At 37.6% G+C, this 14,465-nt stretch overlaps 1 protein-coding gene across 24 annotated transcripts in view; it reads left to right on the top strand.

Annotated features, from left to right (window-relative positions):
* The window catches only part of LMO7 (LIM domain 7), a 197,390-nt gene that overhangs the window by 169,013 nt on the left and 13,912 nt on the right, over positions 1 to 14,465 (top strand). For 12 of the 24 annotated variants that reach the window (XM_077855334.1, XM_077855340.1, XM_077855344.1 and 9 more), the window contains 10 exons: positions 4,904 to 5,018; positions 6,081 to 6,242; positions 7,024 to 7,211; positions 8,145 to 8,205; positions 9,964 to 10,020; positions 10,171 to 10,212; positions 11,916 to 11,941; positions 12,223 to 12,327; positions 12,921 to 13,013; positions 13,417 to 13,754. In XM_077855334.1, coding sequence (XP_077711460.1) covers positions 4,904 to 5,018; positions 6,081 to 6,242; positions 7,024 to 7,211; positions 8,145 to 8,205; positions 9,964 to 10,020; positions 10,171 to 10,212; positions 11,916 to 11,941; positions 12,223 to 12,327; positions 12,921 to 13,013; positions 13,417 to 13,754 — 1,187 coding nt within the window. Of the gene's footprint in view, positions 1 to 4,903; positions 5,019 to 6,080; positions 6,243 to 7,023; positions 7,212 to 8,144; positions 8,206 to 9,963; positions 10,021 to 10,170; positions 10,213 to 11,090; positions 11,881 to 11,915; positions 11,942 to 12,222; positions 12,328 to 12,920; positions 13,014 to 13,416; positions 13,755 to 14,465 lie in introns of those variants that run through there. The other 12 variants (XM_077855339.1, XM_077855348.1, XM_077855347.1 and 9 more) reach the window with 5 other exon arrangements.

Raw genomic sequence — 14,465 nt, 5'->3', positions numbered from 1 at the left:
ATTTCTCTGACCCTAATTTTTTTGGAAATATGACAAACTCCAATTTGAGAACTGCCTTATGTGTAGTTAAGTTCCCAAATGTTGACTTTACTTTGCCATATCTCTAGAATTTTAGAGCCAATGAGGATGGAAATATCTTCTGTTTCATAAAAATAAAATCATTCTTAAGATTGTTTTTGAGGGTAGCTATATAGCTATTGAAATTTATCAGCACTGCATCAGAAATCTAGAATTTCTGAAATGTAGAGTTTGAAATCTACCCGATAGGCAGTAAGGAGCTACCAGCGATTTTAAAACCAGGTGCAATAATAATAATTGGCATGTTCTGTGACTAAAATTCTGGCAGCTGTGTAGAAGATGGAGGGAGGAGGGGGCAAGATAGCCAATTAGGAGATGGCCACAATAGTTTGGGCCATGGTCTCCCGTCTAAACTAGGATGATAGCCTGAAGAGCAATGAAAGGATGGGATAATTCAGGATAGATTTATGGATTGAGGATTTGAGAGCACTTGGCAAAATGCATGTGTGCAGTGTGCGTGTGTTGTGGGGGGAAACAAGAAGGAAGAGGCCCTAATGTTGCTAACTTGAACATCTGGTCAGATAGTGAAGTAACTGACCAATACTTGAGAAACAAGAGGTGGAGGAGAGTACTTTGGGAGGAAGATCGGGAATTTAATTTGGGGTATATTGGCCTGAGACAGTAACTGAAGACACAGGAGAAAAGGTTATTTGGGAAAGCTTGTAGTAAAAAAGATGAAAGACTGGCTCAGGAACAAGAATGTGAAAATAGAAGGGTAAGCAGAGGAGCATGGTAATGAAGCTGAGAGGTGGCCACACAGATGGAGGAAAAGATGGAGAAGGTGGCATAATGGGTGACAAAGAAGATGGTTTCTGAAAGCAAGAATAGTTGGTCGTGCCTAGTGGGAGGGGGACTGAAGACGGATTTGGTAAGAAAGAGAGAAACTTGGAATGGGTGAAGTGATGGGACAGGAAATACCACCTGCCTCCTGGAATGGAGAAGTGGAGACAGTAGGGATAATGTGCCTTTCGTGAAAGCGAGTGGCTCCAGTGCCACTCACTTATGTTCTTACCCCCACTCACACCCTGAAAAAATGATGCAAAAGAATCATGTGTATAAATATCAAAGTTGATATATTTCCTTTTACTTATGACTGTAGAGCCCAAATCTGTGTTTAGTATTTTATCAACTTCAAAAGGCTTCCCTTACATCATCATGTTTATCTAATTGAAAAAGTTTGGAGAAAACAGCTTTCTGACCTGTTAGTTTGTAAGATTGACCCTGTTTTTCATAATTTCTCATCTTTGGTGATAGGAAACTCATAATTCATCAGATGTCCTAAAATACTCTTGTCATTGCTACTCTGGATAGATGATGTTTTTGTCTAGAAAGCTGATCTTTCAACATATACTTTTGTATAAATCCTATCTAATTTGAGGGAAATTATTTTTAAATGGTGATATGTTGAAAACCATATCTTATTTTTTCTAGCATAGACAACTGGAACTACTTTATCAGTCACCAAGAATCTAGATTTCCCCCCAAATTTATATTTTTTGGTTCTATCCAGTTCAAGCAGCAATTCCCCCATCATCATCTTCTGAAGCATGGATCTTTGGATGGATCCAAAACTACAAGCATGGATCTTATAGAATACTCACATGGCCTGTGTCTTGCAGAGAAAAACAAGGAAGTGGAAATCCTAGCTAAAATCACTGTTGAAGTTTCTGCTTGACTATAATTATAGATATGTTCCCCTGCAAAGAGTCTATGGGCTCATCTAATTCAAGGATTTAGGATTCCAGAGGATGCCTGAGGGATTGCCATAATGGGCCGGCCACGCCATTGAAATTATAGCCTGGAATTGAAATTATAGCTCTTCACTCTAATCCCTCCTATGTACTGGTTTGGGAGGGAGGTGGTCTACATAAGATTTTCATTTGAAAATAGGGTTTTGCAAAACAAAAACCTTGCAAATCAATGTCATTATGAAAGATAAGACCCTGCCAGACTCAGCGACATGCCTGAGATCACCTGGTTTTTGACAGAAATGGATCTGTAATTGTTCCTGGGGTTTTTTTCCCTCCTTTGCCTGTATATGATCCTAAGGATCCCCATACCTACAGTCTGCCAGGCTATAGCCATCGTGAGGCTGTCCCCCTTAACTGTTTCAGGGAGGTGGTTACAATATGGTCAAGTAGAGGTTTATTTCCAAGGCAAGAATATCCTTTCGTGAGACCATTCTTCTGGTCTAATAAAATTGTGAGACTCTTTCATCTATAGCATAAGCTCATTCTCTTTTATCCTATATTTTGTAGAAAAGGATAATGTTTACTTGTTGTCTCCCACAAAGTATTCTTTTATGTAGCTTGAGACTATTTATTAAAACTTCATCCTGCCTTTTATTCAAGATAAAAAACATCATTTAGTATCTTGCATATGTAACCCATCATTTATCCTCTGTCCTTATATAACAGTAGATTCTGTGCTTTACTTGGCTTTAAGTTGATTTTTTTTTTTTTTTTTGGAGGGGGTAAGTGTAACAAAGATGACCACTTATTTTCATTGAGTCATCTCTAATTTATGTGTATGGTAGTTTCAGTTAAGGAGAGGAACTAACCACTAATTTTTTCTATTCATAGCCGAGTTTTATTCTGGAGACTGGTGTTCATCAGGCTGATTATTAATGTGTTTTCACTACCTGCATCAGGGTTCCCGTATTTAAACTTTACAAGCTTTCTGATGAAAAGTTTTCTATATCATTAGCTACAGATTTTTCTTAAAATAATTCCATACTCAATTCTGGAAGAATCAGTGATTATTTTTCGAGAGCAAGGACCATGCCTAATCCAATTTTATTTCCCAAGTACTAAGCCCTGTGTCTTATGCAGAATAGATGCACAGTAAGTGTATGTTGAAGAGATGAATAAGTGAGTATTGTTTTTTTTAAGTGAATATTGTTATATTCTGTGTCTACAAAATATAGTAAGTTCTTGGTTCAATGCCTTCTCTGCCTTCTTTCTATTTTCTATGTAGTATCAGCTTTTTGTAGACTAGTCACTTAGATTTTAAACTTGTTTTAAAGGTGTGGAAAAACTTCGTCATAAAGCTATAACAAATTGCCCAGCTGGCCTTAGGTTCGGTTTTAACTGCCACATTGAACTGGAGAATTTGTAGGTCTTTTTTCTGGGAAATAAAGTGGCTTTAGGAAGAACTTTTCCCTTTTTTTTTTTTTAATTTTTATTTATTTATGATAGTCACAGAGAGAGAGAGGCAGAAGACATAGGCAGAGGGAGAAGCAGGCTCCATGCACCAGGAGCCCAACATGGGATTCAATCCCCGGTCTCCAGGATCACGCCCTGGGCCAAAGGCAGGCGCTAAACCACTGCGCCACCCAGGGATCCCGAACTTTTCCCTTTTAAACAGCAAGTTTAAGTTCTTAATTATTTTGAATCAAAGACTGAAACCAGTCTGGGCACTTCAAGTTAAAATTCGTGTTTGCTATTTACCCAAAACAAGACCCATAAATTAGGAAAGACAATTGAAATTTTCACAGATGTTGTATATTTTAAAACTTAAAACATTTTTTTTAGAAAATGGCTGCAAGTCTGGGAAACTGATAATTTGTTGCTGTGTAGTGTAGTGATGGAGGGGGAAGTAGAGGCCTGTCTGTTGTTCAGGAGGCTGCTGTTCTTGGGGTTGTTGGCTGATGTGACTTCAAGGAAGTGAAGTGAGCAATGTGACTTATTGCTCAGGGTGTCTCAGTAGGGGTCCTCTTGGCATCTGACTTGTGGTTCCACAGAGTTGATATAGCTCTGCATTTTGCAGCTTGTGTGGCAGCTCTAGATCTTCATGTGGCAATGGGGCAACAGTGCCTTGTCAGAATTCAGGTACCCCTTAGGGCATGGTACCCATCCTAGATGAGCTCTAGAGATACCTGTGTCGTGTGTTGATGAACCCCTTCAAATTATTCGGCTAAATATGTTAAATGTCTGAGATACCTTTTTAATAAGTATGGTGGCATTTTACAAATGATTTAAATATTTTTTGCATTTCCAAAAATGCTATTGTATTGAAATGAAATAAATAACATTGTGTAAATTTAAGGTGTACAATATGTTAATTTGACACATTTATGTATATTGTAATATGATTGCCATTGTAGTGATAATTAGCACTTTGATCACCTTATATAATTATCCTTTCTTTTTTTTTTTTTTTTTAAATTTTTTTTTTTTTTTTTATTTATGATAGTCACAGAGAGAGAGAGAGAGAGAGGCAGAGACACAGGCAGAGGGAGAAGCAGGCTCCATGCACCGGGAGCCCGATGTGGGATTCGATCCCGGGTCTCCAGGATCGCGCCCCGGGCCAAAGGCAGGCGCCAAACCGCTGCGCCACCCAGGGATCCCTAATTATCCTTTCTTTTTAGTGGTTGGAATAATTAAGATATAGTCTTTTAGCAAGTTTGATTTTTTAATACATTGTTGTGTGTATTCACTCTACTGTGCATTCGATCTCTAGGGCTTATTTAATAGCAAGCTTGTACCACTAAACAGCATACACAATACCCCTTCTCATTCCATTCCTGGATAATAAGAAATGGTCTATAAATTAAACCCAATTGTTTGGTGGGCAAATGCCCAAGCTTTATTAATGCCCAAGTGATTTAAGAAAAAAATCTGTTGATGTGAAGGTTTTCCTTATTTTAGCAGAAAAATAATAAACTCATTGATATGTATGTGAGTGAAGGGTTTAACAACCCTTCTGGTTTATCATGAAATAATTCAAGTGTACCTTGCATATAGCCTCCCTTCTTTCATGGATAGACTTTCCTCCATGCGGGTGCCAGGGACACCTGATCCCACCGTTTCGTGTTTGTTTTCAGGATCAGTTCAGTGATATGAGAATCAGCATAAACCAGACGCCTGGGAGCGGTCTTGACTTTGGGTTTACGGTAAAATGGGCATTTTCTGGGATCTTCGTTGCATCAGTCGAAGCAGGTAAATCATAGATTTAACTCTACTCAACTTTCTTCTCCTTGTTATCCTGTGCTGTTCAAAAAACCCCCAGAAATTAGTTTATTTGATAAAGGGGGAGAAGACACATGTGAAAAATGCAGTAGTAAATTGAGGAGATGCATCCTCTTCCCTGAGCCTAATACTGTTTCTTCTTGCCTAATTAATTTTAGTTTTGTAGAATCTTAATCTTGTGACCTTTACAGAATTCATTTGTCAAAATTTTAGGTTTAACATTTGGAAATGCTTCCAAATAACGCTTAACTGAAATTTCTGAAAGAACTGTCCATGATTGGCAGTGTTTGTGGTGGATATACAAATGCTATATAATAAACTGGTGTTTTCTGAGCATCCGAATATATCTGCTGCCCATGGAGATCTCAGGATGCTTTGGGACTTTTACAAAAGGAGTGCCCCTCTCCGATCCAGGATTTTAGCAACTCGGTCCCCAGGACCTCTGAGCAAAGTATTACCACAGAGCCTAAAATTAAAATGAAAGCTACTGTAGTTAAGAGGAGTTCCTCATTTACACATTTTAGCTATATAAAATTGCATGCTAACTCTGGTTATTTTTTTGAAATTTCAAAAGAACTGTTTAATTAGATAATGGTAAGTGGTAATTGTCAGTGGTTTTAAGTGGCCTGGCTTTTTTTTTTTTTTTTTGTTCATTCCAAAGTGCATTTGGATTTGGAAGCTCAATTAAAGTACAATATATTTCATATTTTTAAATTTAAAAATAGTTTAAAATCTTCTTTGTTCTTAGGAAGGTAAAAAAGAAATTTTATTGAACAGATGAGCTGATTCCTCCTTTACATGTTAATGAAGATATGTACTATAGGATAAAAAATGCTTTTGGTGCTTTGTCTGTTGTGGATACTCAAGTATTTGAGAACTTAAATTCATGACTTTGCTCTTCCTGAAAAATATAAGAATGGTTAGTTGAGATTAAGAAGTCATTTTTTTCTCTCAATAAGCAATGACTAGTAGAATGTGGATTTTTTTGTTTGGGATTTTTTGTTATTTTTAAATTTATTTTGCTTTATATAGGTAGTCCAGCAGAATTTTCTCAGCTGCAGGTAGATGATGAAATTATTGCTATTAACAACACTAAGTTTTCATATAAGGACACAAAAGAGTGGGAGGCAACCATGGCTAATGCTAAAGAAACTGGAAACCTAGTAATGGATATCAGGCGCTATGGAAAGTCTGGTGAGTTTGTTTTACCACTGTCTGCCTTTCTAAATTGGGAACTGGTCTTTGGCAAATGGTTATAACAGCTTGCTTCAATAACTATTTTCTCATTTAAAAAAACATTTTTGGCTCCGAGATGTTTTGTGGTTATGCTGAGACAAAAATCTTGAACAATACTTCCTTGACTATTCTGTCTGAAAACTTTTCACTAGCAAATTTACTGATTCTACATGATTGATTGATTGACATACTATATTGACTTTGAATGCAGATATTAACTGAAAGCTCTTGCAATTGCATCAGCATTTGGGAGTCATAAAATAATTTTGAGTATTGAGAATTACACTATGATTTTACTTTCTCTACAGCCCTGTAACTAACTGGTTTAAAGGAGAACATGGCAGGTCATATTCTTGTTGTCATACTCAAGGAACTTTCAGTATAATTCCATTACTGTGGTTCTTAGTTGTTGAAGTTAGATGGGGAAGGGCATTAATCCTCCCCCTACCTGCCAAATTATGATATCAAAATAACATATGCAGTTCTGGTTTACAGAAAGAGTCAGTGAATTTGCTAGCATTTTCATTATTAACATCATCTAACTCTTGTTTTTGGAAGGTGATCTGTTGGTCAAAACACTGCACTCTTCACTTCTTTCACATACTACCTGATTTGTTTGTATGTCTTCTACATTTTGAACGTATGTCTTATACATTTTGTGTATGTGCATTCAGTAACTTTGTTCTTTCCACTTCAACATTTACGTGTACTCATTTCTTGATCATCATGTGCCAATCAGACTGGGGCAAAGACCAACCTTCCCTGCCATTTATACGTCATAAAACCCTCAATCTCACCAGTATGGCTACCAAAATTATAGGTTCACCTGAAACAAAGTGGATTGATACAACTTCTGGAATTTACAATTCTGATAAATCTTCAAGTCTGTCAATAACGACTGATTTCTCAGAAAGCCTCCAGCATTCTGTAAGTATTTTGAGAAGTGTGAGAATATTTGTTTAGAGCAAAATATAGGCAACGTGTGTAGGAGGGAGAGAATTTGAGCAATTTTGATACTACTTTAAAAACATTTGGTTGAATAAGGTAATTTATAGTAATGAGAATAAAATGTATTTTTGACATTCCTAAAGCAGTACTCATTTATAGAATAATAGTTATATAATGGTAAAATCAAAAGATCACATAGTGGTATTCTATAGGTATTTCATACCAGTCTTCATCATTATACCCATTTCTCAGATCTTTGTGGATCTGAAGTAGTAATAATGTAAAATTATGCACTGTAACCTTTCTATGGTTTCTTTAGTCTTGATGGGTAAATTGCACACAATTACTATACTTATTTTAAAAACTCATGAAGCATTTTTAGTTCTGTTGTAGATGAATTGTATAGATGAATTTGGGTAGACGTGTGGTTAAGAGATACTCAATTACATTAATTGATTAAAAATAATTACAATGTAGAAGTTTCTCCAAGTATTAAATTAATTTTAATATTTCAAATGTTTATATTGACTCCCTAGATAGAATTGCTGTTATCCTAAGATAGTCTTTTAATAAGAAAATCTTACTACATTATGTAAGAAAAATTTAAATGCTGAAGAATCCTATATGCTTGTGTGGCTTGTAAGTTAAGTCAACTAAGTATTTGGCAAAACATGTTTCTTGGAACGTTAATGACTGAACTTAAAATGATCCATGCTTATAGATGATCATTAATCCTTTACAAATATTAAAAAATAATCAAAAATTTTTCTATTTATGTAAAAACCTATAAGGAATACATTGATATCCTATAAACTCATCTTGATAATATATTTTCAGTAATGGGAAATGCATTATTTAAACCCAAAGTCCAATTGGAGGGAATGTTGTTAACTGGCATTTTATCCTTTCCAGAATACTGAATCTAAGGAAATTAATGGGATCCGTGATGAAAGTAATACTTTTGAATCGAAAGGTAAAACATCATCATTATAATTATGTTTGTAATGTAAAATTCACAGCATTCAAGTTCTGCTATTATAAAAATTAATATCAGTGAGTCAAAGAAAAACTGATCCCACTGCAAGTTGAAACTCAAAGGTTAGCACTCAGATCCAATTGCAGCCAGGTGGAAGGGCATTCAGTTCCAGGGTTTGAATAGTTCAGGAACTGCAAACAAAGCTTTGGCAACATGTCCAGGAGCTGTGAGTGCCTGTGTGTCTAAGTCAAATAAAAAAGACTGGTTTTCCTGAGGCCATTAGCCTTCTTGCTCTGGTATGTTGGCAAAGAGAATCTTAGTTAAATCTGAAACGATGAATGAGGTTTCCCTTTCCCCTTTATTGTGAAAGGGACAAGTTTGCAGACAGCTAACCTTAATAGAGAAATGGCAATAATAGTTGTTGGCAAAAGGACCCATTTGTAATGAAAAAGCAGGGGTAATATAGGGGGAGGCCTTATAGTATGGGGTTATCACTCTCTCCCTCCTCCTGTATGCCCATAAAATAATTGTTGCCACATGCTACGTGCTTCTCCTTAGGCATATAAAATAAATAAGAAAGATCTGGTCCACAAGGCAGAGAAAGAGACCAAAGGAGACAAAACTCCTTCTACCATGAAACTAGACTCCCATCGGGCTGGGTTTTCATAGCAGTTTGATAGCTTTGCTTCTGCATTTGCCTAATAACATCAGCCAAGCCAAATTGATGATTTATTTTGGCATTTAATTTCTGATAGTTACAACTGACTACATTTGAATTGATATTGCATTCTTTATCAACGCAGTTTTTTAAAACAAACCTGACTTATTTTTGATTCACAATGTTAAATCCAAGACATCCTGGTTCTGTTCTGCCAGTGACTCAGGCAAAGCAAACCTTATGATAAGACACCTAACTCATCATTAGTGATACGACTATTGCAGGCCTGTCATTTGAGGGTTTTCTTTAGACAAGTAAGCACCAACTAGTATCAAGCAATAGCTGCATTTACATTTTATGAATAAACTGAAGTGTAATAATCATGTGCCATAACCTTGTGACTGTAGAGGCCAGAAGAATTTCCTTCCATTTCCTTCCTTCCTTCCTTCCTTCCTTCCTTCCTTCCTTCCTTCCTTCCTTCCTTCCTTCCTTCCTTCCTTCCTTCCTTCCTTCCTTCCTTCCTTCCTTCCTTCCTTCTCTAACTGAACTCTATATGCTTAAAGTTAGTGGCTGTAAGATGTTAAAACTAAGGCAAAATACTTTAGAGATAGAAGAATATTTTAATTTGGGCATTTGCTTTTATTTTTCTCTGGGTGTTAATTTATTTTCTTCCTCATTATTTTTCAGTTCATTTTTTACTTAGCACTGCAAAAACTTTTAGTTATAAACAATTCTCCTTGGACTTCTAGATTTTGGATTGATTAACCTAAGCAAAACATTTTAGTTTCCATTTCCCTAAAGCTGTGTGATCTAGCACGGAAGTATTCTGGCTTCTATGAAACTATGATGCTATCTGCTAGAATTTATTAATAAAATAATTAGTTTCATTACTAATTTGGATGTAGTATAGACTACTAAAAATATATGTCTTTGTACATTGGAATAATCCATATCTTCCATGGCTGTCAGTTTTGTCCTTTTACAACTAATGCTACAGACTAGAAAGGTGTGTCAAATACTATTTAGTTTTCCAGTGGTGAGAGATTAAAATGAATGACATGGTATTGATATATTTTTTTTTTGTATTTTTCAACTAGCCTCTGAACCTATTTCTTTGAAAAACTTAAAAAGGCGATCACAATTTTTTGAACAAGGTAAACTACCAAGATAACAATTCATTCACTTTCATGGAATTGTTGGCATTCTTCACTCTGTCCTAGTAGTCTTTGGTGCTGGGCACTAAGCCTTTTCAGTTTGGCTATCATTATGACCAAGCAACATAACCATTTCCATTCTTTTCCTAGGGTCATCAGGCTTTTCTTACAGTTCATGGGTCTACCTCTGTGGTAATGGGTCTTTGTGTGTCTTTTGTATACCTCTGAATTTTTTTTTCTAAAAAAAAAATTGAGATGCTGTTAAACACACACTTCTTTCCACTGGGTAACAGTAAGAAGCGAGGGACTTCACTTATGCCTTACTGCTTCCTACAGATCGCATAATATTGGATTACACCAACATATAATTGTCAAACTTTTAAAAACTCTAACTTTGGTTATGGGAAAATGCTCTTAATAAAGAGCAGAGTTGTTTATTGCTGTTGGAACGAGGGCTTTGGAGTGTTAATAGGACTGCCCTGTTGACGCTGAAATAAATTAAATGTAAATTTCAATTGCACTTCTGAACACGTGCATTTGGAGATGCCCTGTGTTGGTGTAGTTGGGCTGTGCTGTCTTACGTGCTGTGCATGTGGCATCTCTTCCCTCCTTCACATCTGCCTAATGTCCTGTCTCATGAATGCAGTCCGAGCTGTGCTGTGCTATCAAGAACTTAAAAGTAATATCCAACATTTGAGATGCAATGGCACAGAGATGCCTGTGCTGTTGGTGTCTAAATGTTATTGTTTCTTACTTTTAAGATTACCAAAAACCTTTACACATTTGCTTTATGTTTACTGGACTCATAGATTTTTTTTTTTTTTTTAAGAAATCTACTAGTCTTTCTTTGGTGAATTAAGGTTTCTTTTTGACCATGAATAGACTCACCAGCTATGCATGTGCAAAGTCTATTTGTGTCAGTATCCTTAGTGCTTTTGATATTTTTGTTGAATTCCTGTTTTTCTATGGTAATTTAATTAAAACAGTATGATACTCCTAGCTTAAACTGGCTAAAATAAGACAACTGCTTTCTTTCTCTGTTCTAATTTTCACTCACTTTTCTTCAACAGGCTATTTTAGGGAAGAATATTTTCCTAAGTCTCAGAGCAGTTTTCTTTAAAAAAGAATGTGTAAGTGAATAGTTTATTTGACAGCTGAGGTTTAAGGAAAATTAAAAAGTGCTGTATGATAGTACATTTCATGGAATTTGCTTTCTAATTATTCTCGTTCTACATATAGACACATATGCATGTAGCTCCCCCACCAAGAATAAAAAGAATAGTATTAAGCCCTTAAGTTTACACATGAAGTATGAATATTTGTGCTTCCCTCTTCAAGGAGAGGGAAGGGAAGGAATTCTTGAACATGTTTTTGTGGTGTCGTATTTATGAAAAGTCACTCCTCAGCAAGGGGATCTGGAAAATGTGATATGGAGCTGTCACATTATAATTGAATAGTGACAAGTAGAAATTTGGATTTGTTAGATGTTATAACATTTGAAATCTTATTTTCCCCCTCTGGGGCTCAGTTGTGACATACCAGCTGGTCTATTCATGGAAGAACCCTGCAACCTCTTCAGAATATACCATTGGTCCAGCTCTAGTGCCAAGGGCTAGGGTGGAACTTCGGCATCCATAGTTTCTCTCTCTCTCTCTCTCTCTCTGTTTAAATGATTTTGACTTTGGAAGATGAGTAATAAACAGCTGGAATTGAAGAGAGAAACTGAGATATATATTGCTGTGGTTTAAAACAAAATATTAAGAAAAACCAAAATATTGATATCATTTAGTATACTGGCATAGAAACAGCTAAAGTGACTTTCTGAAAAGAATGATCTCCTAGAAATGAAAAGACTTACATGTTTTTTTCTTCCTTTTCCACATGCTACAACACAGGAAGCTCGGATTCTGTGGTTCCTGATGTAAGTCACATTCATTTGTTTCTGGAATAAATAAGGTGGGACCTTGGTGGGACTGAATTAGCACATACTAGCAGCACTTATTTTCGGTTGCATGAGAATTTATCAAGGGGGAGTCTTTCCAAGTTGAAAAGACCCCTTGAGAAACAAAAAGCGAAATCTCTGGTGCTGCTTAGGCCAAGGATGGGATGAATAACTCGTGTCAGCGAAAGTGCTTCAGTAGATGACTTAATGAAGTGATATGTCCTTCCTTTGTTTGTGCATCTTCCCTTCTCACTGGTTAGCTTCCCGTTCCGACGCTCAGTACCCCAAGCCGCTGGGCGTGGGATCAAGAGGAGGAGCGCAGGCGGCAGGAGAGATGGCAGAGGGAGCAGGACCGCCTGCTGCAGGTAAAGCCAGACAATTTGGGACCCACAGGAACGAGGCTGGCTTTCCCCGGGCAGCGTCAACTGGTGCTGAGAAGCAAATTAAGAAAAAAAAAGAAAAGCTAATAACTCATAATTAACAAATCTTTTGAGAGGCAGTACATTTTTGTATTCATGACATTCCTATTTTGAAGCTTTCCGAGTCTTCCTTTTAAAATAATCATTTACCCGTGTATTTTTTAGAATGCAGCACTATAGTTTTTGTGGATTTTCTTATGTGTGACAGGTATATGGATTGTAAGGGCTTACACCCCCTGAGCTGTGTGCTCAGTCCATTGCAGAGAAACTCAGTCCCTCTTGCAGTTTGCAAGGGGCGTTAATCAATTACACCTGTGGTAAAGGGGGGCTATCTATTTAATTCTGAGTATCTATGCAATTTAACTTGATAAAAGCTCTTTTGTGCTTTAGGGATGAAAGTCTGATTGGTTAAAATAGTATCGCCAAATTTAAAGGTTGAAGTGAAGGGTAGAGCTAGCAAAAATACTGGTGAAAAAGATTCTATTTAATATCATTACTCTGTGAATTACCTAATTAACTAATGTTTTCTCTTCTTATAGGAGAAATATCAACGTGAGCAGGAGAAACTCAGGGAAGAGTGGCAGAGGGCTCAGCAGGAAGCTGAAAGAGAGAACTACAAGTACTTGAATGAGGTAGTCTAGGAACATGCTGTCTTCTATTCTGTCTTGGTGAAATTAGCCAAAAAACAGAAGATATGATACCTCACCTGGCTTTTGCTGCATATTCACTTATATAAGCTCTTTGAGAAATAAAGTGAGCTCTGATTTGTCAGAGTTTTGCTCTGATGTTTCAACCTTTTTCTTAGTTCCTCCGCTGTATCATTAAATGGTTCTATTCATGGACCCTAACTGCCTCTTTCTCTTTTTGGTTATATTTCTGTCACCCACGTGTGGCTCTGCAGGCGGTAAAATGTTTGACATCATTTCAAGTGGAATTCCAGGCTGGCCACACTCAGTCTCTAAAGCTGGATATGAATAAATGAAATTACAGAAATGTACAGATTCGGATGGTTTCTTTCTCTCCCTGGTCACGTAGGAACGGATGGTCCTGAGCTCACACAGCCTTTCCCGGCCCACTCGGGAGCCCGCAGTTGCCACCTGGGAAACCGCCTGGGGCGAGGGTTCCAAGTCATCAGACCGGGAAGGCACCCGAGCAGGAGAAGAGGAGAGGAGACCACAGCAGAAGGAGGATGAGGAGGAGGACCAAAGAAAGAGGCTGCAGGAGCAGCTCGCCCTGGAGAGAGAGAGGAAACTGAAGGAGCAACAGGATCAAGAAGAGCAGGAGCGGCGTCGGCGTCAAGAGGAGGCCCAGGAGCAGAAGCCCCAGGCAGAAAGAGAGAGGGAAACCACAGTCAAAATATACCAGTACAGAAGGTCTGTCCTCCAGCCAAAGGGCACTGGGATGTTGCTATGTGGGCTTCACTTAGCTCGATCCACTCCCCCCCATCAGAGACTCCTAGTTGGTCCCTGCCGTCCATTTTGGACACAAGCAGCCCAAGGGGAACCCTTTACATTGGATACCTGATCCTGTCGCCTTACGTGCCTGCTCACAGCAGTTCACATGGCTTCCTGTCACATTAGAATACCACCCAGGTCCTCGTCGTGACCTAGGAGGCTCACATGAGCTGGATCTTGACCCCGTGGTCTATTTGGCTTCCTACTGCTCTTCCCCTCCCTCTGTCAGTTCCCACCACACTGGCCTCTTTCTTCCTTGAAAATGTCTGATGCATTCTGTCCCTGAACTTCAGCATTTTTTGGTCCCTGTGCTTGGAAAGATCTTCCTTCACCTCTATGTTGGTCTTACTCATTTTCCTTTAAGTTTCTGCTCAAAGGTCCCCTTTCCAGACTTTCCAGAAGACTTCATCTAAAGTATGTGCCTTTTCCCCATATGCTGTATCATGTTTAATGTTATGTATTTGTCTGTGGCCTTACTGCCCGACATTTCATACTCTTTTTGTTTTGTTTGCTTCTATAGCCCAGCCCTAGAATGGTAGCAGGCACTCAGTATTACATTTGTGGGATGAATGAATTGCTAATGTCTATTGATATTAGGAGGTCTGCTTTCTGCAGTCATTGATTAAAATG

This window comes from Canis aureus, chromosome 17 (assembly GCF_053574225.1).
Source record: "Canis aureus isolate CA01 chromosome 17, VMU_Caureus_v.1.0, whole genome shotgun sequence".
Classification (NCBI taxonomy): Eukaryota; Metazoa; Chordata; class Mammalia; order Carnivora; family Canidae; genus Canis; species Canis aureus.
This window is presented reverse-complemented; position numbering and strand designations above follow the sequence as displayed.